The 14411-nt window shown below is 48.4% G+C and overlaps 1 protein-coding gene across 1 annotated transcript in view; it reads right to left on the bottom strand.

The window, feature by feature from the left end:
• The window catches only part of TENM4 (teneurin transmembrane protein 4), a 686631-nt gene that overhangs the window by 202846 nt on the left and 469374 nt on the right, over positions 1-14411 (bottom strand). Inside the window, 2 exon segments of the mRNA XM_004589844.2 lie at positions 6518-6753; positions 7980-8078. Coding sequence (XP_004589901.2) covers positions 6518-6753; positions 7980-8078 — 335 coding nt within the window.

Here is a 14411-nt window from a genome sequence, read left to right on the forward strand (position 1 = left end):
CTGAGCATAGCCACCCTGTGCCCAGCTTCATGCTAGGGGCTGGGCATGATGCAGAGAGGAAGACATCAGGGGCAGGGGAATGACCCCCATACCTCAAGGGCCAGAAAGTCTGTGAGTTCCTCTAACTGGATCTATGCCACTCAGACATCCAGTTAACATGGGAAGATGTGAGAGATCTTGAGAGAGTCAGCCCATTTCTATGCAAATTCCACTCAATATCCAAGCTAATCTTTACCAACATTCCCAGAGAGCCTCAAGAACAGGGGTGGGAGAGCAGGACAGGTTCTTCCAAACCAAGAACTGCAGCAGTATTCCAAAGAGCAAAGCTCTCTAATAGCTGCCTTTTGAAGGGCAGCAACTCAGCTTAGCAACATTCACACTTGTAAATCAAATAACCACCAAGCAAAGGTTATTTTTTTTTTTTCCAATCCCCGATCAACTTCCAGGAGAGGACCTAATGCAGAAGATTCCTCATGGATGCTGGGCATGTTGGGAGGCTTCCCTGGAGCTACCCAGCTCCTATTTGGGACTCCAGCCTGTGTCCTGGCCTAATTTACAAAGGGTGGACATCTCCAGACCAGGATGGACCCTGTAGCATCATCCACATCCACCATATTCTAAGTGGAGCTAACTAGGGGAATGGTAATGACGTCCAGTGAGGACCAGCTCCTTGCTTCTAGGTCTGGGTTTTTTTTTTTTTTTGCCACCTCTCATTTCACCTATACAGCATCTTTCTGAAGGTGACACAGTTCCTCTTCCTGTCTTGCAGAGGCAGATGAGGAAATGAAGACTCCAGTGGTGGCACAGCTGGGGAGTGGCAGCACCATGCACATCCCACTCCAAATCTGTCTTCTTTCCCAGTAAGAACACTATGCTGCCTTACAGATTCACGGGCGCCTGGCATTCTGGTCCAACATGGGCTAGGGCAGGAAGAAATATCATCCTGGAGCTGTTCTGGGGTGCTTATTTAAAATGTAAAGGCATTGCTGGTTTTCCCTATTAACATGTCTGTGTTGTCTCCTATTTCAAGGGTCTATCTGGCCACACGGGTGTTTGAAGAGCTCTCCAGAGGACTAATCCACAGCTCTTCTGGGACACTCAGCGTGGGTTTTTCACACACTCAAAATTCATGGAAGGCTGTCAGCTTGATCTGGAAAGAGCTGACTGTCAGTGAAGCAAAACCAACTTGTGTCCTAGTTAAAGAAATGACGTCCTAGGCGGAGGATTCTCCTGCAGCCACTTCTCTGGAAGAGTAAGCAGTCCCTACAAATGCATTCTGACAGCTCCTCTGCTTGTTCTCTCAGCTGCCCTTGTGATCCATGTGGACCTGGGAATCCACAGATACTGCAAAGAGATGGGCTTGGTCAAGGTCCTTGACCAAAGCTCCTTGACCTGTGAAGGCTAATCTGCCAATGATGCCATCCATACAAACAGAATCTAGACTAGATTTAGAAGATGCAGAATATAAGTCATACTACAGAACTGTTGGGAGGGTCCTGAAAGAGGATATACAGAATAGGCTAGGTCCAGTACTGGGCAGGTGCACACGCGCGCGTGTGTGCACACACACACAGACACACACACAAACAGTTACGATGCGAAAGTTACTGTGTAACGGTTCAGGCACAGTGCTCAAAAGAGTGGGGAAAAAATGAAAAAGCACCAGTTCAAGAGTACTAGTGCCTGAGCCCCCGAGCGTCACTGTTCCGACATGTGACATGACAGTGGATCCCTTCCCTAAGCTCACTGGATCTCCCAAGGAGAAGAGAGTTTCCCTTTATCTTCTCTACTCAGACCTAGGGAGTGGGAGGGTGCAGGCTATGCTCCCAGAAAACGACAAAATAGTCACTTGAATATTCTCATTCAAGACAACTCTCTATCAGCTCATATACCTGGGTGCCCCCATACCGCTCCCTATGTTCAGGATGTGAGAAAAAAATACTTAAAAATCTCAAGCCAATTTCCCTAAAGCCAGTGTCCAGTCGGACACTCCACTTCTCTACTTCTTCGTGGGGCATTGCTTTCCTATCGCTTTGCTTTGAATCAATATTTTATTACACTTGTACTTGTTTCTTTGTTTTTTATATCCATGCTAAGCCAAGCAAAGAACCCACCAAGCTTTGCTGGTGACTCTCAGCACCACACCTTCTGTTAAAGAAACTATTTTAAAAATAATTAAATTAAAGACTATCAACTGAAACACCAGCTTCATGGTCTGATCAGGGACCAATCTTGTTTTATCACACTCCCCTGGTGCTGTTAGGCAGAAAGATTTTCCCAAGAAGAAAACCCTGGGTGTGCAAGACCCGAAGGGACCTCAGACATCCACAGGGGCAGCCGAGAGCCAAATACACGTGAATTCAGCCTCAGCAACTGCTGCTCAGGGAGGACAACTGTCCTCTGGGGACAAAAGGGCACAGTTCCTCTCTGAGCTGGTGCTGTAGCTGGGTGTGTGTGTGTAGGGGGCGGGTTTCCTCCTCAGACTCCCATCCGGGCCAGTGCAGCCAAGCAACACTCCTGGAGAGGGGGACATGGCTGGAAGGCAAGGCCCGAGGCGCTGCCAGGGCCGTGGGTGTTGAGTGCTAACTGTAATTTCTCTAGCTTCCCATGAAAATGCCAGCAAATGTATTCATCACTCAAAGGTCACCGATGCTGGCTTCTCAAGACACTTCCCAGCTAAGACTGGACACCAGATGGATGTGTTAGGACCATGGTGTGGATACAGCAGCTGCTCTGGACAGACACTGGCAAAAGAGAAAAATATTTTTACTGCTCTGTTCTGGCCTCCCCCTCTGCGGGCAGCTGATGCCATTCTTATCTGGAACTTGATAGGACGAAGCAAATAATTACAAATGAAAAGGTTATTCATAATTTTTAAATGAGTTAATTAGTAAACCCAGTCAGACTCACTCATTACGGTAATTAATAATTGATTATACTTGAAATTAAGCACAATTTTTCATCAAAAATCTAATTAAATATCTGTGCTTGTGCCTGCTGATTACATCAGTCGGTCCCCTGGGAAAAAAAAAGAAGTCGTCTTTGTTAAGGATATCTGCGTTCAGCTGAGACAATTAATTTGAGTTTTAGTAATTGATGGGTCCTCCCCAGTCGGTCATCACAGCCTGCCACTTCCCTCACTGGCCCCATGTGGGAGGAGCTCAGCAAGGGTTGCCCTCACCCCTGCCCCAGGCCTGGCAGACAGGTGGAGGTGGCTCTCACACCTGCATATCTGCAAGGTCCTCCCACAGCCAGCCTTTGCAGGCAGGGGTGGTGCTTGTGCTTCCCCTGTATGACAGGGTTGGGAGGGGAAGGCAGCACGGCTGGGTGCTGCGTCGAAGCTCTTCCCCGACACCTGGCTGAGTCTCCAGGTAACGGACGGGAGGCTTCGGGTCTGCCCATCTCACCTGACTCCTGGCTAGGTAGGTGTAGGCCCGGGATGGATGTGTCCACAAAGACAGCATTTTCTGAAAGGTCATATTTATTCTCAGCAAGGACATTGACCTAGTGATCTGTCCACTCTGAACCCCACCCACCCACCCATAGTGTCACAGTATCAGTTGACAAAGCCATCAGCTTTCCCGGACTGGTGAACAACAATTTGCTGTCAGGTCTGCCTTCTGCTGCTTGCTGCCTCTACCTTTATTTATCTATCTATTATTCCAGATCATAATAATAATTATCTATTATTTATTTATTTATCTGCAATGAGACCTCCAAGTTCCTCTTCCTAATCGGATACATGTGGCTCTCATATCATTCAAATGTTTGCAATAGGAGATTTTTCTTTTTCGGTCACCACAGTTTCCTCAGTCTGAAATGCCCTTCTTGTGTGTCTATTTCCAGTGAACTTCTACTTAGACATTCAGTGCAAGCATCAGTTACCCAAGGGGCCTTCCCTTGTCCTCTGGATGGAGCTTCCAGAGCCACAGTGTGGACAAATCCCTGTTTCAGTCACCTGCTAATGTGGTTCCTTCCTTTCAACTACACACAACCTAAAGGGTTAGGGATCATTGCTTTAGCCCTAGTAACTAGTGCTCCATAGGGTTCGCTGAATGAAAAATGAAACAAGTCACTGATTCAAGCACTGCCAATGTTGGAAGGATAATGAGAAGCATACAAAGGCCAGCATTCTTGTGTAATAGGTGAAGCTGATGCCAGCTATGCCAGCATCCTAAACAGGTGCCAGCTCAAGCCCAGTCTGCTGCATTTCCTATCCAGCTCTCTGCTAATGAGCCTGGGAAAGCAATAAAGAATGGTCCAAAACCCTGGGCTTCTATGCCCATATGGGATATGTGGAAGAAGCCTCTTGTTCCTAACCTCAAACTGGCCCAGCTCTAGCTATCGTGGCAATTTAGGGAGTAAACCAGCAGATGGAAGATCAATCTCTCCCTTTCTGTAATTCTTTCAAATAAACAAAAAGAAATATTTAAAAAGAATATACTAGAATGAAAACTCTCAGACATTTCTTAAATCTTATTCTTGCTAAGTGGTTGTTGAGTCCTGTTTTTATCCTTCCTCTCACAGGGAGCTCACTGTCTTTAGGTTGAAGGCTGGTCATGCATTCTCCTTCAATGCGAGGGGAAGATGTCCCATGATGCAGAACAGGAAAGTTTAATCACACTCATATTCACTCTTTCTCTCTGAAGTACGCTCTCCAGCATAAGCTTCAAGACTCCAAGGCAAAATAAGTCAATGTCCAGCGTCACGGTGTCTTCAACAGCGATACTCCTTGACCAAAAGCCCACTCACTCGGGAATGACAGCATCAGTCAAAAGCAAGAGCTGTGTCAGCGACAGCAGAGGACAGAGTACCAGCGATGTCACAGGAAAATTTCATGCCAGGTGATGGTGCAAGAACTCCATGAACCTCACCACACCTACATCGATAGCCACCTCTCAGAGCCTGAATGGACCCTGATCACTCCTAGTTTGGTTGCTCCTTTTACTCAATAAACCACAGCAGGAATGATAAATACCTTGTAAATCATCCACATTTCCAACCCCGAGGCCAAGACAGCCATCATTAATCAATTACATGGATTCTATTCCATCAAATCTGGATACCACATCAGGTCCTCAGGGGCCTTTTCAACAACAGTTAAGCAATCACAGAAGAGCAGGTGAGACCTGTGTGCCATCCAGGCCTTGGGGCCATGACATCCTCTAACCCAATCCCTGTAAGAGGTAAAGGGACCACATATCACAGGAGGCTTAGTACAACTGGTGACACTAACAACAGTCTCTCCGTGTGCAGGGGTGCTATCTTCCGGATATCTCATTTTTATGAAACTTGGGAATCTTGTGAGGGAAGTGATTCTAGAGCTTACATCACCCCAATCCCTATCCGTGCCTGAATCTCTTTCCTACATCCTGAACCAGGGGTGGCTCCTGTTGTATTAATCATTCTTGGTGACAACACTTACTAACTCTCGGGACAGCCTCTTTCTTCTTGCACAATGGCTTTGCTTCTTACCAAGTTCTCCTTCACAATGGCGGCACTCTTGACCTCTGCCCGTTACTTCTCTTATGATTTACTGGACTTTTCCTGCAGGAATTCTTCTTGCTTACAGAAATACCACAGAATGCCTCAGCATGAGCTTGAGGCCCTCTCAAGCTGGCCCTGCCCACCTCAAGTCTGAGAAGTGTAGAAGGGGAGGGCTGCAAAGGACACAGAAAGTTAAGCCAACCTCCTTATGGATGCCTTTTCTAGCAGGTTGATTTAAATAGGGCAACTGACTTTACACAGCACCCACAGATCTCCCCAGGTCAGCAGCTTGCCTAGAAGGAGACCAAAGGCTGGGGTCAGAAGCAGGAAAGCAAATCATTATAAAACACACCAGAAGAGCTACACGGTGGGAGCCACCCTGTTACAGCCTGGCAGGCAGAGGGTCAGGAGAAGCATGCCCTGTGCTTGTACAGGACCTGAGATCAAGTCAGAGGTACTCAGTTCTGACGCTTTGGGTCTCTTTCTTCCCCCAGCCAGCTATGGTTCTTGACAGGGACCCACTTCCACTCTGATGAGCCTCCCTCCGTTCCTGACTTTGGGTCCTGCTATACCTTCAGACCACCTAGCCAGGCCCTCCCCTTCAAATATGCTTTTATGGCAATTTCTCTCCAAACACAGGACACCCCACCTGCACCCTGTTCCTCCCCAAAGCCATGTGGAGCTGAGTAGAGAGGCTTGTCTGCTGTCCAGCCTTGCTAGCTTATCAGTTTATGTGTTGTGACATCCATGCATGACACTTAAGGGCCAATCTTGCTGAGCACATACATTCGACATCAGGCATCCAACACAAAAAACACAGGTTGTAAGCTTCCTTCTTTGGGTAAACTGCCAAGGGAAAGGAGTGCTCCAAAGAGCTGGCTTTGACAGTGTGGAGTGTGGACCAAGCCAGCTCTCCAGGGCTGCATGATCCACCCTCTGTGTATTCCCACAGCTGTGCTAGCGAGGGGCTTAGGTGCCCCCCAACTGGGACAGAGGGGAGCCAAGGGCAGTTGGAGTGAGGGATGCTTACCCACAAAGTATGCCAGGAGAATGACCAGCGTGGCTGAGATGACAATGGCACTCAGGGCCGCACACTTCCAGTTGCAGTACTTGGAGGGCTTCTTGAGGTTGAAGGCTGGCCGGGCAAAGGTGCTGCGGGGCAGGGGGCGGGGCGGGGGTGAGTACACTGTGCTGGATGTCAGGGGGTATCCTGGCGAAGTGGTGCAGAAGAGTGGGGAGGTGCCTCCAGGCTTGAAGAGGAAGTGTCTGTGGAGGGAGAAAAGCCAGAGGGCATCAGGTTCTGCCAAATGACCAGATTCCACCTGGAAGATGAAGGCAGTAGTTAAGAAGCATGCAGAAGAGACGAGAGAGAGAGAGAGAGAGAGAGAGGGAGAGAGAGAGAGAGAAAGGGAGAGAGAAAGGGAGAGAGAAAAGGAAAGGGAGAGAGAAAGAGAAAGGGAGAGAGAAAGAGAGATAACTACAGAGAATATGGCAGGGACGAGTACAGGGAGAATCGCGGACCAGCTCACAAACAGGGCTCACGAAGACACGTTGCCACAGACACGGATGGGAAACCCACCCAAAATGGGAAGACCCACCAACTTAGGTGGAGACAAAAAGTGTAGACTGCTCCATAGACTCTGGCAGCAGTGGTATCCTCTTCCTGGGAACAGTGGGGTGTGGGATGCCATGCCCTAGCAAACAAGCTCCTTCCTCTAAAACCATTACAGCTGCTTAGAAAGTGTCTAAAATCTTCTGTTATCCCTGGGCATAAGGGGACATAAGTTTTTCCCTTTTCCTCTAAAACCTACATTGCCAGTTTATCTTGGTTGGGGACTGGAATGCCCTTCTTGCTAGAGGGGGTTTGGTTGGGGTTGAAGTAAGGTTGACCACTATGTTCTGGTCATAGTCAAGAGGTTCCTGGTGGCTATTAGACAGCTGATGGCTGTGAAGGGACTGATGCATGCCAAGCTCCAGGAGGAAGGAAGCCCATGCAAGGGCAGATGGGCTGCTGCATCCCATGGCCTAGCTGAAGTGCCCAGGGCAGCAGGGCATGGTCAAAGCACATGGTTGTGGCCAAACTAGATGTCAGGAAATCCGCTGTTGCTTGGCTCTTACCACGGCCATGGGAGAACTTACACATGGCCTAGGAAGTGGGCTCTATCCTTGCTTAGGTTGCACCTGCCTCCGTTGGGATACAAGATGCCTTGGGTCACAGAATACACTTAATACAGGGTCACAAAATAACTGTTATATGAGATGGTTTTAGAATGGTGAAAGCAGCCAATGAGATGCCAAGAGCTGCATATTAACCAGAATGCTGTTTAATATGCTGGGGCATAGGATACTCCAAGTTGAACATGGACTTGGGGATTAGCATGCAATAGAGCATCACCTTCCCCAGGAGGGCCAAGGAGAGAGGGTCCGCATGCAAGTGCAGAGGTCGGGGGAGAGCACACACAGAGGAGAGGAGCATGGGGGATGGCACCTACCCGTCACTGTAAGCCCCATCATGGCGGGAGGCGCTGAGAATGTCCATCTCAATGAGGTTGTCCTGCAATGTCCCTAGGAATGGCTGCTTGCCTAGGTTTCTACACACACATGGAGACATGAATGAAGCAATGAGTCATGCATCGATGAAGGGGGGTATAGAGAAACACACCAAGTGGCTGCTTGGTGCAGCCATGCGTGAGGCCAGCGGGACAGTTTTGAGGCAATGGGTCAGTGTGCAAGCCACATGTGCAAGGGGTCCACCTGGCACGGAGCAGCCAGAAGGAACATCCTCTATATGAACCCGAGGGATTGGCAGTTATGTGTGTCAGTCATAGCTTTCCCGGAGGACTGACATCAGTCTGGCACTGAACTAGGCACATTATACCATTTCTCTCAAAGCTTGAAAACAGATCCAAGTTACCAACACCACCACCCCCACCCCACCCCTTTCTACAGATGAAAAAAGATGTAGAGAGGATACAGGACTTGTCAAGGCCACCAGTCAGCCAGGTGCAGGAATCTGAGCTGGAATTTGTCTGGTTGTTAAAGCTGGTGCATTCTCTACTTGATGTGCAGACAACACCTAGAGACACTCCCTTTCATGGTCTGAAGAGAAAGGAAGGCAAGCACTTCTGGCCATTGCCTTCTACAGCAAAGGGGCCTCCCGCTGGAGTTGGCTCCAGGATACCCGAGGGGGGCTGTGCAGTGGGGGCTGCCAGCTCTTCCCTGAGAGCTTTACTCTGCAGGCATCCCAGGGGACAGTGAGGGGAGAAGGCATAGCAGATTAGAGGTTGGGGCCAAGAAGCAGCCATGAAATGCTGGGGGGGGAGAGTCATACAGTGCCACCTGGGCCCAGCAGCCTGTTCTGAGCCCCAAGGCCACCAGGGTGCATGGGAGGAGCTGCGGGGCTTCTTTTGTATCTTTAGGCAGGTAGCCCTGCTGAAGACAGGCCTGGTGGCTCAGCCAGAGACAAATAGCACAGAAACCAGAATGATGCGGCTTTAGGTCCCACATTCACCATTCAAGGGTAAACCAGTCTTAGAGCTTCTCTCAGAGGCAATAAATGCTCACCTGGCAAAACCTAAAGTACCACTTGAATCTAATCATGTCTGTACTCTTGACACAAGCTTTTTAGAATAAAACTGAAGTCCCAACTTGGCCCACAAAATGTTGCCTTCTGTGTCTAAACTCAGGTTGTTAGGTATAGCCGGCACACAGTCAGTGCTCGACTGAAGATGGCAGCAGACGATGTTTTCTGTTACCTCTGCTTCCCCTCTGCTCTTCCACTTCAGGAGGAAACATCAGGCTCCCCCACGGCCAGTTCAACCAGGGTGAGCTGACCTAAGATCTCCAGACGCCTCCCCACGTCCTGAGGCTGACACAGCCCCCAGCACACATGGAAGCGTGGTCTGCATCAGAAAGTCAGTTATCCCTGAAACTGTCAGAAACATTCATTCATCGATAAAAGATAAAATAAAGAAAAAAAATCAACTTGTTAACCATGCCTGACTCCAGAGTGATTCTTTTTCTTTTTTCTAAGATTTGCTTATTTTTATTGGAAAGTCACATTTACAGAGAGAAGGAGAGCCAAAGATCTTCCATTCACTGATTTGCCCCCCAAATGTCCACAATGGCTGGAGCTGAGCTAATCCGAAGCCAGGAGTCAAGAGCTTCTTATTGGGTCTCCCATATGGGTGCAGGATCCCAAGGCTTTGGGGCATCCTTTATTGCTTTCCCAGGCTGCAAGCAGGGAGCTGGATGGGAAGTGGAGCAGCCGGGATTCAAACCAATACCCATATGGGATCCCGGCACATGCAAAACAAGGACTTTAGCCACTAGGCTACCATGTTGGGCCCCTCAGAGTGATTTTTGAGTTTTGTTAATTTGAAAAGAAGCAGTTACTTTAAAAAGGGGTAAAAGTTGACTATCATCTTCTGAAAGTACAACTCTGTTAGAATAAGGGAGGAAGCAATGAAAATAGATTAAAGCAGGGGCCAATGTAGTGGCATAGTGAGTAAAGCAGTTGCCTGCAGTGCTAACATCCCGTACAGGTGCTGCTTAGAATCTTGACTGCTCCACTTCTGTTCTAGCTTCCTGCTAATGGACTGGGAAAGCAGTACAAGATGGTGTAAGTGGTTGGATCCCTGCCTCCATGTGGGAGACCTGGTAGAAGCCTCTGGCTCCTGACCCAGCCCTGTTTTGGTCATTTGGAGAATGAATCAGCTGATGGAAGATATCTCTCTCTCTGCCACTTTCTTTTTCTCCTTAACTGACTTTCAAATAAACTAAATATCAGGGGGAAGAAAAGATTCCTAGAGTGTTAGGTGTCTTATCTCCTGCAAGAAAGGACATTCTTGTTGAATGTGGTTTTGCTCTATTGTTTACCCTTTAGGTAACCTGAGAAGCGGAGGTGATATGAGCACTTGCTGAGGGGGTTGGCTATGCAGGATGCTACCTCTGTCTCAAAGAAGACTTGCCCTTGACTTGGGAAACTTTGATCTGCCTCAGATGAGCTGGCCTCATTTGACTGGAGAGGAGACTGAGGCTCGGAGAGATGTGTACACTGCTGGCTGGCTGACCATGGTCATTTGAGAGGCCTGCTAACACAGCCTACCCGTGGCTGGCATCTGGGAGTCATGAAGAGTGCCTAACCCACTGGTACAAAGCATTTGGCTGTGCTTTTCTTCTGCGCGCCTGGCATTTGAGTATCTGCCAGAAAGTGTTCGTGTGCCTGGGTATGGAGGCTGTCACAAGCAGCCCTGATGGGCACCATGTCCCATGGGTTGTCACAATTTAGCACATGGGGAGTTTGATGCCTCCTCTGTGACTCCCTAAAGAGAATTCTGGAAGTTTTTATCTCATTTGAAGGCTTTCTTGCCCCTGGATTTAGTCCTTTGCTGATTTTCTCTTTGTACCTCTTTTCTCTTCCCTTTGCTAATTTTTGTTGTACCCATTCACCATAATAAACCAGGAGCATGGCCACATGCGGGGCCTGGGAAGTCTTTTAGCCCATCAATGTGGACCCTGAGCACATTGTCTTAAGGCAGAGTTGTGAGGATGAAGGGGTTAACACAAGTGCAGGACTCAGAACAGCACCTGGCTGACCTACTGAAGGTTCTAGAGTGCTTGCTATAGTTGTTACACCCTGCTTTCTGCCCCAGCATTCCCTCTGTGTGAACATTGACTGCAATGCCTGCCTTCACTAATTTACTGGCCCATCTCCCTTAATGGGTCCTGGGCACTGGGGGAGAGCAGTGTGCTCTGCCTTGCACTGGTCTGAGGCAGAATCCCCTGACAACAAGGCACTGTGGGCCATTCTGGGAATCACACCAGGGCTGGTCTAGGTACCACCAGGTGTGCCTTCCCCCTGAGGATGGGCAGGACTATTCCCCATACTCAATGTGAGGACACATAGGCCTCTGGCTCCCATCCAGGCTTGATCTGAGATGAAATAAGAAGAGCCAGGAGTGAGGGCTTGCAGCCCTGGCCTTGTCTTTCACTCCCTTCCACAGGAGGTGGGCAGGTTATTAATTAGATAGTCCCTGTGAAATCAATTATGCATCTGATGCTTGCAGAGTACAGGAAAAGTCGATGAGGGTATAGGAGGCTCTGAGCACATGGCTCTGACTACAGTGGATCACAGATGCACCTGTTGGGCTTAAAGTAACACCTTAGCTCAGCTCCAGGGAGCACAGAGAGGCCCAGGCTGGTCCCTGGGAGGAGGGGAGAGGGGAAACTCAGTTAACCCTGGGGACTGACAGAGGTACGGTCAGTTCAGAGAAAGGAGTACAGAGTGTGTTTAACAAAGCTTTCATTCTCTTTGGACCTTCTGCTAGCCTATCTATTCCTGCCGGTGGAAACACAAAACCCCTCCTGGTCACTCCACCAGCCATGGTGGTATCTGCTCAGCTATGTACTTGGGAAACAACACGGACAGTTAGGGAAGGACTTGTGACTTTCTCTGGCACCAGCAGGCCTTGTTCTGTGGGGTTTGTCCCAAAACTGTTCAGGAAAACACCAAGACAGTCCTGCTCCACTGACTTCCAGGGCTTTGCTGGGATGATGCCCATGTTGAACCCTCCCATCCTCTCCTGCTCTACCTGAGATTCTCCAGCTTGCTCTTCAACTCCACATCACAGAGGGATGGCAGCTCCTAGGAAGCATTCCCATCTCCCCCACTCAAGTCCCAGGGGAGCCTCATTCTTCCATTTAGTCTACCACTCATTTGTTTCTATCTGTGTGCGACCATGTATCACGCACCCATCAGGCTGTGGTCTGTCCCATTGCTGTGACAATAGCAATGATGACTAGGCTCATTCTCTATGAACTCTCTCACAGTGTTTATCCTTTGCAAATGTCTGTTCTCTGAAATGCTTTACCTGTTAGGTGAATATTCACTTAATAACTAGTACTACATGATAAGTAGCACCAATTGTATGTAGATACTATCATAATGTAACTGCACAACAGCCTTACATGGCCTTGTATTGGGTTAAAGATGGCTCACATCATTTGAGACTCTCACCTGGAGAAGTAGGGCTTCCTGTCCCCTTGAAGGTGACTGGCCCATGATGGCACCAACTGACAGAATATGGGGGATGTGACACAGCTGCATGTCAGACCTTGAGGAGACTCGATGACTTCTGTCTCAGTGTCTGGAGCTCTGAGCTATGGGCCTGAAGTTCAGCCAAGCTATGAGAGGATGGCTGTGTGGAGAGGCCCTGGGACTCCAAGGGGAGGGCCCCCAGTGAGCCTGGCTTTCAGCTGTGCCCCTCACCCCAGGGTGTCAGACATATGCACAAAGCCACGTTGGCATCTTCAGACTAGTCCATGTGCCTACTGAAATCCACGGACTGACCCCAGGAGAGACAGTGACCATGGGGAACATGCGCACAACCTAGCAGGTTCCCCCTGAACTCCTAACTCAGTGTGAAGCCTACTCAGTTGTATGCTTTCCAAGAAACTAGGAAATTTGGCTACATAATTTGAATAGGAAATCACTTGCACTGTCTTGATCTCAGCAGTAAAGACATTTAAGGTAATGGCTGGTAAGAAACCAAGTAGGGGTTTGAACATAGGGTGTGGTGGCCTGGTGTGGTGGTCTAGTGGCTAAAGGTCTTGCCTTGCACGTGCCAGGATCCCATATGTGTGCTGGTTCTATAATGGCCATGGCCCATTCAGCTCCTTTCTTATGGTCTGGGAAGGCAATTGAGGGAGGCCCAAGGCCTTGGGACCCTGCACCCATGTGGGAGACCCAGAGGAGGCTCGGGGCTCCTGGCTTTGGATCAGCGCAGCTTCAGCCATGGTAGCTGCTTGAGGATTGAATCAACAGATGGAATATCTTTCTCTCTGTCTCTCCTCTTCTCTGTTTATCTGACTTTCTAATAAAAATAAAATAAATCTTAAAAAAAAAAAAAAGGTGACCCTGGCTTTGAACTACTCCCAAGTGGCTGCATTAGTTGCTAAGTCCTGGAATATCAGGGTCAAACTTAGTCCTCCATAGGAAGGAGAAGTAGAACCTGCTATCCCTTCTCTCAACTCCTCTGGTAAACAGGGGCTTAAAACATATTTCTGAATGAATTTTCTCCTCACAGGGCTGATGGGGGAAGTATAGCTAGGTGAAAAAAAATAGGAAAACATTTTTTAAAAATATTGTAGCATCTAGATATCAAACAGGCACTGTGTTGTGTGAATCCCTACAGGGTCTTTCATCTGCTGCCTCCTGATTTGGTGACTTACGGAGTCTAATTGCAATGCAAACATTGAGAATCAACATTCAGGGATGTTGAGGAACTTGCCCAGCGACTACGTGCTAGAGCCAGGTGGGATGGAAGAGGTACCTGCCCTTAAAGGCCACATTCCTTCCACATTGCAACTCCGGACAGCTGATGAATCCATTTGACAGACTTCACTTTGATCCCTCTTACACTGTACCAGGGGAGCTTTGTGCCATGAATCAGGTAAGGCAGTATTAAGATTCAGACTTCTGATTGTGTTTTTGGCTAAATTGGCCACCTGTCCGAATTTCAGGCTATCCTCTCAGTGTGCAGAGCTTCAGGGTCACAGTTAAGGCTTTCTTGAATGTTTCAGCTGGGGCTTCAAGGGTACACAGAACATGGCCAAATCAAGGCTTGAGGAGGTAGGCAGCTCCATCAGAGGTGTGTAAGAATCTGCCCAAAGGTACAGAGTCCCAAAAAAGGTCAGGGATTCCAGGAAATGCTGATATACACCATACACACACTGAATGTTAAATGTACAATTATATTTGTGCATGGATACATATAAAATGGTGTATCTGAGTATATGCATTCACAATGGTTACCCTGTGTGGAGGATTTTTTTATTACTGCATTTCTACCTGTTCTGTAATGAACATTTATTACTTGAGTAGTCACACATGAGGAAAAACAGAACACAATCTTATCGGGTCT

Source organism: Ochotona princeps, chromosome 4 (assembly GCF_030435755.1).
Source record: "Ochotona princeps isolate mOchPri1 chromosome 4, mOchPri1.hap1, whole genome shotgun sequence".
NCBI lineage: Eukaryota > Metazoa > Chordata > Mammalia > Lagomorpha > Ochotonidae > Ochotona > Ochotona princeps.